Raw genomic sequence first — 13,473 nt, 5'->3', positions numbered from 1 at the left:
TATAGCGAAAACATATATTTTTTTAAGCCTGTTTAACTATTTTGCCAAATTATTAAAAATTGTATAATTAAAGTAATATTTGAGGTCATGGCGTAGTGGATACTGAACTCGCAATTTCAAGTTTTGTCGTTGCAGAGAAAGTTCAACTTGTTGGCAAAACAATTTGCAAAGTTTTCCTGGTCTGATTAAGTACTCCTCTGAAATGTTAAAACGCTGACACTTGAATGTCAGCCGGGTAATAGTCAGCCAGTAGCCAGCCAGTTCAGTCAGCCATTAAGCATTGCCAATACCATTACCACAACCCTATCACTGCCAACTTCCAGATTACCTGTTGTCATGAGTTGTGGTTTTTCAGCCACCCTGCAATTTTCTTTCGAGTTCTCTCTGGGGCCCAAGGAGAGCTTGGCTCGTTTATGCTGTCTTCCATTACACGCTAAATGAAAATGCCAGATAGCCAGACACCAGCCGTTCATCACAGTCGGCCAGTCATCCGCCACAGACCCATACCTCATACCTGGCCCACTCATCTTCAGTTCTAGTGCCCAGTCTCCAGTACGATTCCCACTCCCATTCAGCTGTGGCCCTCCTTTGGCGCCACGATTCGATTTGTGCCAACTAATGAGCTCTTAATGTGCGTTTATTCTTACGCATAACGAGCTTGCCAAACGTAATTACGTCCTGCCAATGTGTGTGCGGCAGTTGTGGGTGTATATCGCTCGCTCTCTCTCTGACTCTGCCTCTGCCACTCTCTGCCTGTGTGTGTGTGCGTGCGTATATGTGAGAGGCTGCCATGTTGGCGCGCTGCTTAATTGAAGTGGAGCGACAGACGGCCAGGCTGTTTCTGGGGCATGGGGCATGGGGCGGACGGGGAGTTATCTCGTGAACTCGTATCTCTGTCTGGTCTGTGTGGATGTGGATACAGTCGCTAGCTGTTAGTGTGTGGGTATCTATTTGTGCCTTTGCCTCTGCCTCTATGTGTCTGTGTCATGACGACGCGTCGTTGCCTTGCGTCATTTTCATTTACGCCACATCCGCAAACGTTACCTCTTCTCCACACCACTTCATGCTGCTTTTCTCAGCATTTTTTTGTTTTAAATTAATTTGCTTTTAATTTGCTTTATTATGTGGCAAGCTCTCCTCCCTTCTCTGTATTTAATTAGTTTGCTTTTATCGTTAAACAGTTAAGATGGCATCTTTGAGCAGGCTCGGAGACTGAGAGAGGACTTCCGCGAGTCTTGGTCTCCCAATGAAGGATACGCAGCATTGGCTGGCATACATACAAATATACTCGTGGATTTTTGTGTGATCTAAAAAGCTAGTGGGTTTCGGATAGCATATCTCGGCCGACATTGACATGACAGATGTGTCCGGATGGCACTTAGCCGCGGCTCCTGCTTATCATACAGGACGGATCGAAATCGTTATGCGCAAGCGTGAATGTTTCAGAAAAGGTTGTTCTTGCAGCAGGAGGGGAACCAGTTTATTGAGTAACCTTACTCAAGCCTCTTCCTCCCTTTATCCCAGACAGTTTTGCTCACTCTCTCTCTCTCTGTCTTGTGCTGGAGGCGTGGCCTAAACAGTCGCTCTCTGAGCGCTTCGGCGCATTGAGTATCTCACACACACACACAGTCTCACGCTCATTCAGACACTCACACAAATGCCTGCCTTGTGGTAGACCATTGAAAAAGTGATGAAAATAACTCTCTGTCACTTTATTGGCGCTTAACGAGTTTGAGTTGATGAAGAATTTAATTTATGATGCTGCTCACACCATGGCCGACGCAAAAGAGATAGCAACAGTCGGAGAGAGAGAGCGCGCGAGAGCGAGTGAGGAAGAGATAGGGAGAGCGAGAGATGGAAGAGTGAGGGAGAGAGGAGGTGGTGCCGGCCCAAAAACCGCAGAGTACAAGGCTGGACTGGCAGGGAAAAGTTGGAACGAGAGAGAAAACTGGAGAGTGAGAGCTAAAAAAAAGAAGAAATATTAATGAACTCGTAACTGTCGCTTTTGCAAATTGGTCTACACGTATGTGTATGTGTGTGTGTGTGTGTATGTGTACATTTTTTGTAGGAGTATGTGTGCTGGTGTGTGGCACTCACATGGACAGGAGGCAACAGCAGCAGCCGCCGCTGCCGGCAGACGTCAAGCTTTGATGATTTAATTTTCTGGTCTTCTAATTTAATTTTATTATAGAAATACAGACATGGGCGCGTTTGTGTGTGTGTGTGTGTAAGGGACAGAGTGATGGGGAAGACAGTCGCTTGCTCGTGTGTGTTTTACACACACACGCACAAACACGTTAAGGTCCATACATACATGCATGCAAATTCGTTAATGGAAAATGGTGGCGTTTAATTGGAAAAGGAAGTGAGCCAAAGGGCTGAGCGACAGAGACAGGACACACATCAGAGAGTGGGAGAGGGAGACATGGAAACAGGGCCGAGTTTTCCATTCAAATTAATTTCATGTGCGTTCCCGCCTCTTCCGTCTCTACTCTTTTCAGGCGACATTTTGTCGGACCTTTTTTATATTTATTACATATTTAATATGATTTATTTGATTGCTTTTGGTGTGGTTACATAGCTACATATAACCATTTGCAATTAAATATATTTTTATTCATTCAAAGAAACGGTCGGGGACCGAGAAAGTAGAGTGGAAGAAGAGTTGCAGCTGCAGCTTCAGGTTTATACTTTTCCGCAGAGTTAATTAAATTAAATATTGCAGAGCGATAATTACAAAATGGCGTTGATTAATCGACAACCGCCATATTGATTTTGCGAACAATATTTAATGATTAACAATTAACATTGAACAGGGATTTTGGATGCAGGACCGGAAATGACATGGACATGCCATCCCAGTCACTGCCCCTCGTCATCCGCCAGGACACAAAGGCCTTAATAAAAGCAATTAAAATTCATTAGCTGCACATACACTCTTATGCACAGAGATACACTCACACACATACAATCACACACTAATGCCATCATGCGCTCGTTTTCTCAATTATTCATTCAATTTTGCATGCCACAAAAGCAACAGCCAAGGAAGCAAGTTCAGCAAGACCTGCCCCAGCTCCGCCAACATACATACATATTCATGCGGCTAAATGAAAACGGCAACACTTAAATGCAATTTGCCTCAATTTTCTCAGCAGCAGAAGGAGCCGGCCCTGGCCCCTTACTCTCTCTCATTCCCTCTTTTGCCGTCTCTGTCACCGTCGTGTTCGTCGTCTTGGCTTAGAGCATCTTAACGTCTTTTCATGGCACTTACATCGTCATTCTATTCGTCTAATTTCATTTTCTTGCCATTTTCAGTGAAGCAGAAACTACGTGCTCGCTTGGGGCACAAGAGAGCGATTACAGCTGGGATTGGGAGTAGGGCTGGGGATGGGGCTGGGTCTCGGCCTGGGCCTGGGCCTGGATTGGAGCTGGCTCCCATGATTCAGCTACTGGAGGAGTTGGATTTTGGCAGCCTGTATGCCTCAATCTAATTGCATTCAATTAAATATGTTGATTGATATGTTTGTATTGCAGCGACTGCTTCGATTAGGCCACAAAGACAGCCGTTTCTCGATATTTCTGAGACTTTATGGTTGTGCTCTGGTGTGACATTGTCGCAAATCAGTTTGGATGAATCACATCGAATAGTGATCCGCTGCCTATGCAGTTTTTGAATCTTTAATGCCTTCTTTTTGTTGAAAACTATTTTTAATTGGAATACGCCAATGATTGTGCTCAACTATTTTCCGATAGCACTTTACCCATTAACTAAATGCATACTATTTTCATTTTAGAGTTTTCTTTTCGCATAATTTCCCATTATACACACACATACTTGTGTATTGCTATTCTGGGGAAAATTGCATTAATTTTCTAACAAACATTTTCATTTTAATTGAACATTTTGTGTGCCGGCAATTTGCATATCAAGCATTAATAAATGGAATTATATATTTAATTGCATTTCTCGGACAAAAGTTGTAGTTTTTGGCCAAAAAATAGACGTTTTCCGATGGAATGTGGATGTGGCTGTGGATATGGATGTGGATGCAGCTAAAAACGAAAAGCGTGGCCGAAAAATTAAGCTTTATTTGTGGGAATTGCAATTCAATTAAGTTTTCAAAACACGCAAATTGCGAATGGCCGCGCCGCACTAATATTGACAGAGGCAAAGCAAGAGAGACAGAGAGAGAGTGAGAGAGACAACAACATCATCGAAACTTGTTTGAATAATTTCATTAGCGTTGATTTGCAGCAAACGCAATTGCATTGAAATTCACTTGGTCTGCCATTGATTAAACAAGTCGATGTCCAGGTCCAATCGAATTGGACGTGCCCATTGAGAGAGGAGAGACGAAGAGAAGTGGTACGATGCAGTGGGTACTACTTCCCCCAACACTGAAATAAAAACTAATTACAGGGCAACGGCCTGCACTGACCATACCATAGTCGAGAATGTCCATCTATGGTTAGGCGCCAACAGATAATTATAAGCCTGGAAACTGGAACTCTGATTGCCGAGCCGAGCCGCAGAAGCAGCTGTAACAGAGGGGAAAGCGAATACGAATCCCCCGCCCGCAGGGTGACTGGGATGGACGGATACGGATGGAGAGCGGAAGATGAGGGTGCGTGGCCACAGGAGGTCCAAGGCCCAAACCTAAAACCCAATCCCAGTCACAGGCCAGGGGAAATATGTCCGCAACAGTTTCCGTTGCACTAACGAAATTACAGACGCAGACACACACAAGCACACACTGAAACAGATGCACGCACATACAGATACATATACAGATGCAGATACAACCAAGCAAACAAGAAGCATATACATACATATGGAAGAGAGGCATATCCTGCGGCGCTGAGGCGCATAGGAAGCGGGCCCGGACACTGACGCAACCCGGGGACCGTCCTCGGCTAATGCTAATGCTCTTTGAACGTCTAATTAGTGGATTAGTATATAGGCAAACTATTTGCCCAACAAACGACTAACCTCATGAAATTGTGCGGAAGATTGCCCAAGTCCAATTAGTCCCTGCTTGGAAGCTAATAAAGCCCTGCCAAATGGAGAGGGCTTTCTGTACATATTGAATGTGTAGTATACACTATAAAGAGTATGGATTGTTTCGTTTTGAACAACTCAAATATTTCTCATTTGATATTTGTATTCAAAATATATATTTTCTTTTTCATTCGTTAATAAGGGAACGGTGTGACCAGTAGATTGACTGAAACCCGCTGATTTTGTCTAATTTCGGTATCGAATCTTGTATATAAAATATGTATTCTCTGCCTGAGATGTCAAGAAAGGATAGGATGGTAGATTTCATTTTAAATTCGCTTCCAGTTGGCAGACTTGGGAAAATATACCATCCCTATTGTATGAGTAGACACCATTCATTCCTGTTCCATATCATGTGTTTTTTTTAATGTTGAGATGAGTTTCTTTTCTAAAGAGAGTGGTTTTCAATCGATTATTATTTCATATACATTTTGTCCAGACACTTACCTATCGCCGCCTACGGTAGTGATTGTAGAAGACCGCACGATCACCGAGTGGCTGCACGGGTCGAGCGTTGGATCCAATACGGGCGCCATGGTAGCTTCGCAGCTGACGGAACTCGTTCAACTGACGCTCACTGATGGCCAGAGGATCGGGATTGATGAGCCACTCGACCCCACGGTGGCAGGGTGGCTCCGTGAGTGACCCTTGGTAGCTGAAGAACTGTGTGTAGAATGGCGTCACGAGGTAGCTGATTGGGAACGGGGGAACCTCTACTGAGCGGCCCGCCTTCTTAATAGCCACGAGATGCTGGATGAGCACTTCCAGGTATGGATTGTCCTCGCCCACTTCGAACATGTAGGAGATCATCACGATACTTTGGCTGGAAATACAGCCCTCGGTCTGTGCAGCCGTGTGGAGGCACTGCATCTCCAACGGATAGTGGCGGTTGTCGACTGTGTGCTCGGAACCCATATTGCTCGACCAGCTCCAGCGGAAGCTGATCTCTCGAAACTCGAAGCGCCCCAGCAGATCCCCGCCGTCTATCGAGGGCACACAGCCCGGATAGGAGGCGCGAAGCACCACGGTATGGCCGTTATTCTCCAGACGGATGCCATCGGGCAGAACATTCCCGTTTGTCCACTGCAGTGGCGTTTCGAAGTAGCTGTTCTCCATGCAGGGTTGGTTGATGTTGACGGGGCTCTGATTGTTGGTAGGGACATTCCAGCTGTGGGGTCCTCGAATAGCTCCATAGTCGAAAGTGTTGGGCTGCCCAGACGCCACGCAGTCGCTGCCCGGCCTTGATTCTCCTCTGGCCCTACTGGGCCCTACACCATCAGGCGGTCTTGATCTGCTGGCCGGACTTGGTCGGTTGGCCGGAACTGCAACTGCTCCTCTTTGAGCATTCCCCTCAAACAGGAAAGACAGACACGCGAACGGGCCTACACGGAACATGATCAGTGTGGTCATGAACATGCTGAGGAATATCTTGAATGCATTCGTTTCCACGATACTGTAGAAGATATCCCAGAGCGTGTCCAGCATTTTGAACGGGTGAGGTTGAGTCGACACAGGTAAAATGAAAATATTGAGCTCCTTCTCAAAGCTTCTGCCTAATCTTTTGACGGAATAGTGTCGGCATACTTGTGACGGCTTGGGGCGAGCGGAAAAATTGAGAAAATGTCTAATTAAACCCGCTGAAAAGTTAATTATTTTGGAAAACAATTTTGCCGCGCACAACAATTTCGTGCGAAAACATTTGCAATTTATTTGCATTTGTATTTTGCATAAATTAATTACGCACAAAACGCTCTTCGGCAGCGGAAATTGCTTGCACAAATATCCTGTCTCCCGACTGCCTAATCGGGGCAGTACCGGTACCGTGTCCTCCTGCAACCCTTCTCTGTTGCATTTTTGGGAAATTAATTAGTTTTGTATACACAAAATGGTCGAAATGAGCACCGGGAGCGGAAATTATGTGCAGCTCTCTGGCCAGCAATGGAAGGAAACTGGCCTACGAGGAGACCGGCACGGTCTGCTGAAATCCGAGACCATCTCGGCCATCTCTGATTACCATAAAGTCATCAAGAGGCTGCCACGCCCACAGCCAGTGGGTTGCCGCTCCCACTGCGATTCAATTATGACATTTTTCTGATCAAATCGTTTGGCTTTGATTTGATTTCATTTTCCTGCACTTGAGCAGGGCGTTGACGTCTGCCAAATGTTACAAATAGTCCCTCTTTCCCAGTCCCAGGGCATGCGAGTTGCACGCAAATTGATGGGTAAGCATGTGGCAGAAACGGAAACACTAACATCGTTAGGCGCGGACCAGTCCGGAGGGTGCAAAAATAACGGAATAACAATCATAATCATATTTGAAGAAGTACGGGCATGCCCGGAGGCATTTGTTTTCATTTTTGACCGAATGACTGCATTTTTATGGTCGCTCAGTGTTAATTGAGGCTTCAGATTCGGACAGAGAGAGGGGTTGATGTTGGTATCAGAATCAGTTCCAAGCCAACAGAATACCTTGAATACAGACAAGTTCGAGTACGAATACGAGTACGAGTTTATATCTGTAGAAAGTCACTTAACTCTCACCATGCAAAACAAATGATGGCGATTCGATTGCGGCAGTCGCAAACATGCGAAAGAAATTTCCGTTTCCGTTTTGGGGGAAACAGTGTTAAAGCGACGCGAGGATTGGGCCAGAGAGAAAGAGGGAGCCTCTCCCTCTGGGGCACGGCAAACGAAATTTGTCATTTCGAATCTGATTGATTTGTCCGCTTCGTGCTGCTGTGCCTGTGCTCGATAATATCCCCTTAAATCACTTAACCACATTTACACCGATTACAGAGCAGAGAAGAAAGTCCTGTCTTGTCTCTCTGCTAGGCACAGCGGGGGCTCTTGGTTCGGCGTAAATTTTCACACATTTTTAGAATGCCGGCCAGGACGAGACACAATTACTAGGCTCCGATAACGTTCTCTAGTGGGATTTACGCCGCTTCTCTCTGGCGACACACAGCTGATAATGCTAATATGCGCCGCAGGACATCAAACACGGACACAAGCGCAGGATCAGGCTGAGGTATTGAGGCCACTCAACTTTGTTGGCCCAATCCGCTTATGCCTTTGTCTGTCTGTCTGTCTGTCTGTCTTTCCGTCGGGTGGTTGTCTGTTTGGTTCTGGATTTTACAGAATATTTGTCATGGGGCCAGATTATCGGCTGTGTGCGATTGTTAAATGAACAACGAGAGTGCTGTGGTAGGAGTAGGTAGCTCTTCCTTAACCACAGAGCCTTCTCCCAAGATCGTTTTGCGGTTTTGTTACTACTGTATCCTTTGGACCCTCTCTCTCTTTCTCTCTCCCTCTCTCTCTCTCTCTCTCTCTCTCTTTCTATCTCTGTGTTTGGCTCTCTCAGCTGCTAGCGAATGTGATCTCGATCCCTATTCCGATCCCGATCCGTATCGCAGCATGCGTCCTTTCATGAGGACTGTCGCCTTTGTGTGAGTGTTTTCACAGCCTACAGTTACAGTTGTCCCTCATTAGCAGCTTAGGGCGTGTACGTTTTTTGCTTACTTGTTTGCAATGTTTGCTACTTGCCGTGCCGTACCGCACCGTGTTCTTGTCCTTGTCCTCTCCTGAAAGCGAAAGACATTCATTTCGAGCCAAAGTGTGCATTTCCCTTGCGTCTTTGTTGCTCTCTCAATGGAAACAAGAGGTTTCCCTCTGTCCGATGCTTTAAATAATGGTATCATTGGCATATAGGAGGAGTGCTGGAGTTGGAGTTGGGGAAACAAGTACGCCTACAGGAACCACAGGGGTGGGAAGTGGTCGGGGGATGATTGTTGTGGGCCCAGCCAGAGATTGGGATCACTCATCAACTAATTGAGTACGCCATCGATCTATCTAACAACTAATGTAACACTGTTTCAGATCCATTGCTTTTGCTTCGGAACGTGCATGCCTAATAGAATGCCATAATTCATCCTAATTGGCATACTTCGTCATTGGCAGATCAATTATAGAATTGGTGCTTTGAGGAATGTTCTTGTAGACTTCTAATGCCGAAAATTTTAGAGCATGGGGACACTACTTGTAGGAACGCGTGCCAGTGATATTCAAAAATGTTATTTCATTATTTAATTATTATTATTTCATTAATAATTATTACAACAAAATTTGATCTGATACCTGAAACTTTAAACCAATTGATTAATAAGATTATTTTCGATAGGAAAAAATCAACCGTATGGCCGAAGGCGGTGTCCATAAAATGTTGGCAATATTTTTCTAAAGATTGTTCTTCTTCTTTCGTTCTTATTGCTGATACTCAAAGAGTATAAGGGTATATACGATTCGGGTAGATTTATGTAACAGCCAAGAGGCAGCATTTCGGAAAACTTCAACTTCTCCTCAATATATCTTCAGGAATAGCCATGGTGAAGACTTTTTTTTATTTTTAAAATAGATCTTGGGGATATATTATAAATTCTAAGCTTGAGGATGTGATCTACAGTGTAATTTTTGATCGTCTCTAAAATTTTAATCTAAATTTTGAATATTCCGCGCTGGGAAGTTCTGGTTCAATAATTCTCTGGAACCAATAAATGGATCTGAACCGAATGTAAAAATAAAACATAAAATGTACCATATACATTTTACATGCACTCTACACAAAAATTTCGAAGAATGTTAAGCGCCATCTACACGCCAGTAGCGATACCACGTCCATCAGTTTCATACACCTCGTTTTTTTTCGAATGGCAACTCGAAACCGGAAGTTAGTTATAGAGCGAAGAGCTTTTTTCAACTTTTTGTATTAGATAAACACCATTGCGGTTTGAAGCTGGGCTAAATTATGCCCAGGCCGAAAGTTTAAACGCTAGCAATTAAGTAGTAGGAACAATAACAAATTTATATTCAAACATGCAAAAACCATTTATTTATTGTAATATAACAATATTTGTAATTCATTGTAATATTTAAAAAATAAATGTTTGTCAGATTGAATTACACACTGAACGAACAAAGGAAAAGCTTAGAAGCTTTATCACAATTCAATTTAAATTTGAGATAAATCTGTTAAGGACTAATAAAAATCAATTACAATGGTTTGAAGCGTGGCTAATTTATACCGAAACCGAAAGATAGCCCGTTAGGGGTTAAACGGTAGGAAACAGCTTAGAATCAAAAGTTTGTAATTTAACGTACAAAAACCATTTTTTTATAATATAACGAACACTTCTTACAAATTTTACAAGTACAATTTTACAAATCCAACTTCGCGGAGCAACCATAATCAATATCCAAGATCCAAAACAAAAGAAAGGAAAAGTCAAACAGCCGGGAATATGTTAAGCAAGAGTAATGCGTTACACGAAACTGCACTAAGCTGTGTTCCCCTTTTTGCGCATTTTTTGTGTGCTGGGCGCCTCCTTGCAGAACAAATCGAGCAAAACGCAGGACGGGATGCCTGAACTTTGAGCAGCGGAGGGACAAGTAGCCCGTTTCAGCCTAGACAAATTACCACTGAGTTTTCCAGTGGAGCCATCCGTCAGAGTCGCATTCGGAGTCGGAGATGGAGATGGAAACATCGGCCGACAAAAAATGGCTATCATCCTATGTGTACCCCAATGCTAATTAGGCGTGTCCTGAGGGACTCTCTCGGGGCCACTGGACCTGGGCCAATTAAATAAGCTTAAGCTGGCTTTTCGGTTCGAGCTTGTCATAAATTTTGACTGATTATGCGTATTCATCTTTGTCGTTGGAAGCTGCTACTGCCTTCTACTGTCCTAGGGACCCCTTCCCGGCATCCTTTGTACATCGTGACGACTAAAGATGTTCCTTCAACCCGTGCCAGCGCCTTCCTCCTCCCCAGTGTCCGGCGCAATTCATCATTCAATTAAATCGACCGCAATCGCTCAGTTCGTCGACATCTTCTTGAGTTGAGTTTTAAAGTAGCCTCAAAGTCAAATCCTTTAATGCGCCGCTGCCAGCAGTCAGTCGCTGCCATCGATTATCCTTTCAATAAAATGCCGCGGCACGGAAAAAAAACCAACTTTTTACCCCTCAAATTGTATTCCTACTTCGCTGCTCGTGTATTTTTGGGGATAGGATATCTTCTGAGGTTGATTTATGCGCTGGCTTAAAAGCGAATTGTTGTGAGCTGCTAACTGGAAATCTGTTTGGATGCACGTACTTGTTGGTCCTCCGCACGCCACCCGCCGCCCGTCGCCAGCTACCAGTCAGCCAACCAGCCCACTCTCACACTTTGGGCGGGCTTAAACGATTGCCAAAAAATGCTTCGTTTCGTGCATGCCAAAAGAGCAGCCAAAGCCGAATCCTTTGCATTTGAGCTGACGATTTTGCGACAAGGCTTTTGGTATGCCGGAGCAAGAATCTCAAGGATTTCGCAGCTGTCCTAGTCACAGTCACTAGTCGGTTCTCCCTGGCTTTTGTCAAAGTGATTTACGACATGCTCATGCCCAGCATTCAAAATTGAACCCCAATCGACTCCTCCTCCTAATGATTATCCTCGGCAAATGTTGTGAAATTCAATAGTTCTCTACACCCGAAATTTATTCTTGTGGCTTTTGTTGTTGTTGCTGTTGTGCTTTTTATTTCATTCCAAAAGCGCTTTTGTTTAATTAACACGCTCAAAAGTTGTTTATTTGTTTTATTTCGTAATGGCAAAAAGTAAAAGAATCGAAATTCGTTGTAGAAGCTCTAATAAGCGAGCCAACACTGTATTGAGATGTTATCACGATTTGTTTCTCTTGTTTGCTTTATAATACACTAACCAAAAATTGGGGGAAACATTTTTATGGCCTAAGAGTTGACTACATAGAGGAAAACCTCCATATTAGATACCGGGTGAAATTTGAATGGAGATTTGGCATAAATTTAATTCAAAGTTTTAGTCAAACATACATATATTTATCATGTATCATAATAGTATCCGTATCGTACTTAGATGACACAATTAAATTATACACTGAAATGCATTTAACAAGAATAGCGCATAAGCTTTATCACAATTCAGACGGACTAAATTTGAGATTAATCTCTTCAAACCTAATTAATTCACAAAGGAATGTGTTCCAGATTGTGTCTAATTTACAGTATGCAACGATAATTCACGTCTGAGCTAATAGGGTTTTGACCCTTTAGAATATACAGCAGTTCATACGAACCAATAATTTTTAATTCAATTTATTTATTTTTCATTCGACTAGCAAAACGGATACTTATAATAAGGCTAGGGATGGGTAGCTTCGAGAGCCGAAAGAGTAGATACCCTTGCGCATCCATTGTTCGTAAACTCTAGCGACTGCTCGGATTTTAGACCGATCGTTCCTATGTAAGTTATACCCTCTAGTGCTCCTACATGTCTGCTTACAAACAATATTCACAACAAAAATGATAGTATAAGTAAATAATTTTTTTCAAAGCCCACAACTATGTAAACTCCTTGTGACTAGCGCAATAACATAAAGTAGAAATACTGTGGCGTTAGGAATATATATACGTTCATATATGAAAATAAACATAAACGAATGTGTGACTCCTTTCCGCATCTCTACAACTGATTTGTTTTTGTGCATTCTGTTCGTGGCTTTCATTTGGTCCTTTGAGTTTTTAATTAACGCTCCTGCCATAAGGGGTACGAGGCCAATGGAATATAATAAAATGAATGAATGGAAAGGCGAAGAGAAAACTGTAGACGAACCATCCAGGGGACAAGTGGCGAGATAGAGAGACAGAAGTAGAGAGAGAGAGAGAGAGAGAGAGAGAGAGAGAGAGGAGAGCGAAATGAGTGGAGGAGATCCTTTGAACCGTGCGGTTACCATGACAAGTTCTCATTTTGGTCGGCATTCCGTTGTCTGGCTAATTCAACATTTGTGCAGCATGCAAAATATTATCAAAATTCCGCTGAAAGTTCAGGGGACCTACCACCCGCAACCCCCGCATTTATATTCCAACCAAACACGGGGGAAAATACAGACCGGGCGGAAACAGAAACTAATAAACGACAACAGGTGAAGTTGACACGTGGCAGAGATGCTGCGGAGGCACTTCAGGGAGCGACGAATGTACAAAAATCTGAGACCTGCCCGCCACCGAAGAGCGGACTTTTGGCAATAACTGTGAGCCGGACGGAGATGGTTGCCAAAGCAACCAGTTGTCGAACAGCTTGTGGGTGGATTCGGGAGACGGGAGTTCACCATCTATCAGTTATCGATAGGCCCAAGGACGGGCTATCGAAATGGGCGCCAAAACTGGAGAAATCCCGGAACACTCGCGCTCGTTCGCCCATTGGCCAGAGCACAGTCGAGGGCGGGGCCCATTGCGCACAGCTATCGCTGGTTATCTCGCTCTGGCGCGGAAGATGGCTGAAAGCAAGATGGCAGCTGGCGCTTGTTGCTGTCCCTCTCTCTCGCTCACCGATTGCTTCTGGCTTCTATTTA

At 44.0% G+C, this 13,473-nt stretch overlaps 1 protein-coding gene across 1 annotated transcript; it reads right to left on the bottom strand.

Annotated features, from left to right (window-relative positions):
- Positions 1–5,177: 5,177 nt before the first annotated feature.
- Positions 5,178–6,562, bottom strand: LOC6593079 (carbonic anhydrase 2). Its single transcript, XM_002017856.2, has 2 exons — positions 5,510–6,562; positions 5,178–5,450 (listed from the first exon to the last, which is right to left on the bottom strand). Exon 1 carries the CDS (start codon positions 6,545–6,547, stop codon positions 5,510–5,512), a length of 1,038 nt encoding a protein of 345 aa, XP_002017892.1. The 5' UTR covers positions 6,548–6,562; the 3' UTR covers positions 5,178–5,450.
- Between the last annotated feature and the right edge of the window lie 6,911 nt (positions 6,563–13,473).

The sequence above is a fragment of the Drosophila persimilis genome, unplaced genomic scaffold (assembly GCF_003286085.1).
Source record: "Drosophila persimilis strain 14011-0111.01,24,50 unplaced genomic scaffold, DperRS2 tig00000002-arrow-pilon, whole genome shotgun sequence".
NCBI lineage: Eukaryota > Metazoa > Arthropoda > Insecta > Diptera > Drosophilidae > Drosophila > Drosophila persimilis.
This window is presented reverse-complemented; position numbering and strand designations above follow the sequence as displayed.